General features: G+C 33.9%; 1 protein-coding gene across 1 annotated transcript; it reads right to left on the reverse strand.

Annotated features, from left to right (window-relative positions):
* Positions 1–443: 443 nt before the first annotated feature.
* Positions 444–2457, reverse strand: LOC311294549 (lymphocyte antigen 6D-like). Its single transcript, XM_084415488.1, has 3 exons — positions 2300–2457; positions 1943–2038; positions 444–705 (listed from the first exon to the last, which is right to left on the reverse strand). The coding sequence occupies exons 1-3, from the start codon at positions 2349–2351 to the stop codon at positions 623–625; spliced, it is 231 nt and encodes a 76-aa protein (XP_084271614.1). The 5' UTR covers positions 2352–2457; the 3' UTR covers positions 444–622.
* Between the last annotated feature and the right edge of the window lie 1552 nt (positions 2458–4009).

Here is a 4009-nt window from a genome sequence, read left to right on the forward strand (position 1 = left end):
ATAACCTTTTTTTGTTGTTATTAAAAAAAAGAAGCAAGCCCAGCCCTGATGAGAAGTAACGCAAAAGTATTACTATTAGAAATGACTTTCCATAAAAAAAGTAATCCAATTAGTTTCATTTTAGGGAGTAACACAATATTGTAATGCATTACTCTTTTAAAGTAACTTTCCCCAACACTTGAAGTGGCAACACTCTTTCAGGAACATACAGTGGAATTAAAGGCTCATTCGTATTCGCCCTGTCAAGTTTCAATATGCAAGTTTGTTGATAATTTAAGTAAGAATCCAAATGAGTTTTATTTGAAACCTAGTTTGTTCCCACTCTGTATTTAGACTTTCTAGTCTGAATATTTCTGATATATATTTTATTTATATCCTATATATATATTTAGTTTCACACACCTGCAGCAATACATGTTTAAACCGACAACAAGCAACACATTAAGTGGAAATCATTTATGCAGAAACGTTTAAAGAGGCTTTATTGAATTTTTACAGTGCTCATGCTCATCACATTTCAGTTATAATGGTGGTGAGTGATCACATTTTAAATTTATCGATTAATGATTGATACATGATTCTTCATGCATAACAAGACTCTTTGCACACTACATAGAGACGTTCATCCACACAAGTCTTGATCGCAGCAGTGGACATTTTCGCCAGGTGTGCAGGAATCCTCACATGTACGGGACAAATGAGCAACTGAAAATAGACAGTCATATATTAAATAGGCCTATATTATTTAAATTATATACTGTTTGTATGTATGTGTGTGTGTATATGTATGTGTGTATGTATACAGACACAGACACAGACACAGACACACACACAGACACAGACACACACACACACACACACACACACACAAACACACACACAGAGTCAAACCGAAAATTATTCAGACACCAGATATCATTTTTGTACTAGTGGTTGCAGGACACTAAAGTTCATTTATGTAAGTGAGGATAGCAAAATACAGTAAACTGTGATATATTATACCCCAAAATTCTTCATACAGTGAGTGGACTACCAGTACAATTTATAAACATATTATTCAGACACTTTAAGCAAAACATGGTCAGGTTAAGATTTTTTTTCTTTAATTGCTAATGCGACCTTTTTACACCACAGACTGAACCAAATTAAGCATTGCTTGGTAATTGGTTGACCTAAATTGGTATTATCTAATTGTGTACTTAAATTTAACAACTGACAGCTATTGAACCTAATTCCTTTGTGAGACTATATCAACTGATTTGATAACTCATGAGTTCTTGTCATATTTTATTGCCATTTTCTAAACCAGTGGTTCCCAATTCCAGTCCTCGTGACCCGCTGCTCTGCACATTTTGTATGTCTCCCTTATTTAACACACCTGAACCAGATCATCAGCTCATTAGGAGAGACTCCATGAACTGAACTGAGTGTGTCAGATAAGAGAGACATACAAAATGTGCAGAGCAGCGGGTCACGAGGACTGGAATTGGGAACCACTGCTCTAAACTATAGCGAATAAATTGTGATAATGTGAGAAATGTTGAAGGTGTCTGAATAAATTTGGGTTTGACTCTCTCTCTCTCTCTCTCTCTCTCTCTCTCTCTCTCTCTCTCTCTCTCTATATATATATATATATATATGAAGAGTTCAGATGCAAAAGCCTCTAAGTGCCGTCTGAAATTTTCTTCTTGAATGATCATTTTTAACAAGTTGTATATTTAAGTTCAGTAATTTCACTTAAATAACAATGAAAATGACCTATTAATTGTCATTTAAGTGAAACTACTGAACTTAATTATACGAGCTTGATAAAAATGATCAAAAAGATGGCACTTAGAGGCTTTTGCATCTGAACTCTTCATATATATATATATATATATATACAATTTTTTTTTTTTCTCAAAGCAGTGACAGGTTGAGGAGGACATGTCTCGGCACGTACCGGTGGCCTCGGTCCTGCAGAAGTGGGCAGATGCGGGGCAGTCAGTTATGACCTTGCAGTTGTCTTCCACACAGGTGAAGCACTGCAGGGAGTGCACTGCACAGAGAACGAAAGAGACATGACCACAAACAGATCATGAGGTACTGTGGAATTATATATGTAGAAAGACCAGAAGCAAGCAAGATATACACGGTTATTGTTGATTTTTCCTAACTATTTCAGTACAATTACAGTATGTTTAGCACAATCGTTTCAGACAACATTTCCAGGTTTACTTCATAGTTCTGAATTCCAATCCTATCACCAATACGATAAATCTATTCAGTATCTGTCAGCAGTTATTGAAGATAAACTCACCAGTAGTGCTGCACACGAGCACCAGAACAAGAGCGCAAACTAGAGCCTTCATGGTTGCAGCTTTAACAATCTCCTTTTGAAGCAGCGATATGCTTACGTGGTGTCAGTGAGTGTCTGGTAAAGTGCAAGTGTGTGCTCGTTTATATAGTCTGCTTACTAAATTGAAACTGTTTTTTGCTGGGAGTACAGGATGATGGTATGCTGTAGTACAGGATTATTAGTATGCTGCAGTACAGGATTATTAAACACCTCTGGGCTAAAAAGAAGTTCTTGGCTTGAAATTATAGGGAAATTCTGATGCCTAAACTCAACATTTCCACAGATTGAAATGTTTAATCGATATCTGAGAAATCAATCAATCATGAGAAACACTCTTAAAAACAGTCACCTAAGATGATTAAATAGTTGCTATATGCAGCTTTGTACTGCTACAGCAATAGAGAGACACAAGGAACTGTCCTGGGGAGTTTTTTAGTTTCAAATAGTTTCAAAGTATTCTGTAAAGGGACCTGTCAGATTGAGATGGCTTTGTGCGGCATACTGTACATTCATGTATGTACAAAAACAAACAAAACAATCCATGGCATTAAACCATTTGAAAATATGAATTGTGACCTATCGCTTGAGGAGGAAATAAGGCACTAAAATTTAAATGAACTGCCTTTTAACCAAAGGGATAACTTCTCATTTACATTGTTTGATTTAACATTCAATGTTATAATCATAATGTTCTTACAGTATTAACCTTAAGCCAGCAGATTTGTAGTAAAAATCTGTTCTAAATCTGTAAAAAAAGAAAAAAAAGTAGGCTATGCTTTAAAGGTCAGGCTCATCAATTCCAGTAGAGAGTATTTCAGACAAACAGGACAAACTACTTTACAATTCTTAATGTTGCTGGGAAATATGACGTTAGGCTACTCTCTTCTTTCCCCAGTTTAGTAATTTTAATTGATAATATACACTGTAAAAAAATTCTAACCTCCCTAACTCAAAATTTTCTAGTGACTGATAACATCTACATTTTTCAATTGGCCCAAGTGAAAATCTGTAAATTTAATTTTATAATTTACAGAATTTAACTTGGGCCAGTTGAAAAATGTAGATGTTATCAGTCACTAGACAATTTTGAGTTAGGGAGGTTAGAATTTTTTTTACAGTGTATATACACTTTTATATATTTTAAAGATACTTATATTAAATATTTAATATTTTTATATCTGCGTACATTACCATTTAAAAGATTTTGGTTAGTACAATTTAAAAAAAAAAGAGAAATTTATACATTTTTACATTATATTGCTGTTCATCCAAGAGCAATTAAGTAGCACAACTGTTTTCAACATTAATAATAGTAATAAGAAATGTTTCTTGAGCAGCAAATCATCGTATCTGAATGATTTCTGAAGGATCATGTGACCCTGAAGACTGGAGTAATGATGCTGAAAATTCAGCTTTGATCACAGGGAATAAATTACATTTTATAATATATTAAAGTAGAAAACAGTTAATTTAAATTGCAATAATATTTCACAATATGAATGTTTTTCTGTGTTTTTGATCAAATAAATGCAGCCTTGGTGGCCATAAGGGACTGCTTTTGAAAATATTTTAATATATTATGTTGTGTACAAAAGAAAAACAGCACACTTCCTCAGACAACACAGACTACTGATATATTTAATGTGCAATTTCTAAATATGTTCTTCCCCC

This window comes from Rutilus rutilus, assembly GCF_951802725.1.
Source record: "Rutilus rutilus genome assembly, chromosome: 1".
Lineage (NCBI taxonomy): Eukaryota > Metazoa > Chordata > Actinopteri > Cypriniformes > Leuciscidae > Rutilus > Rutilus rutilus.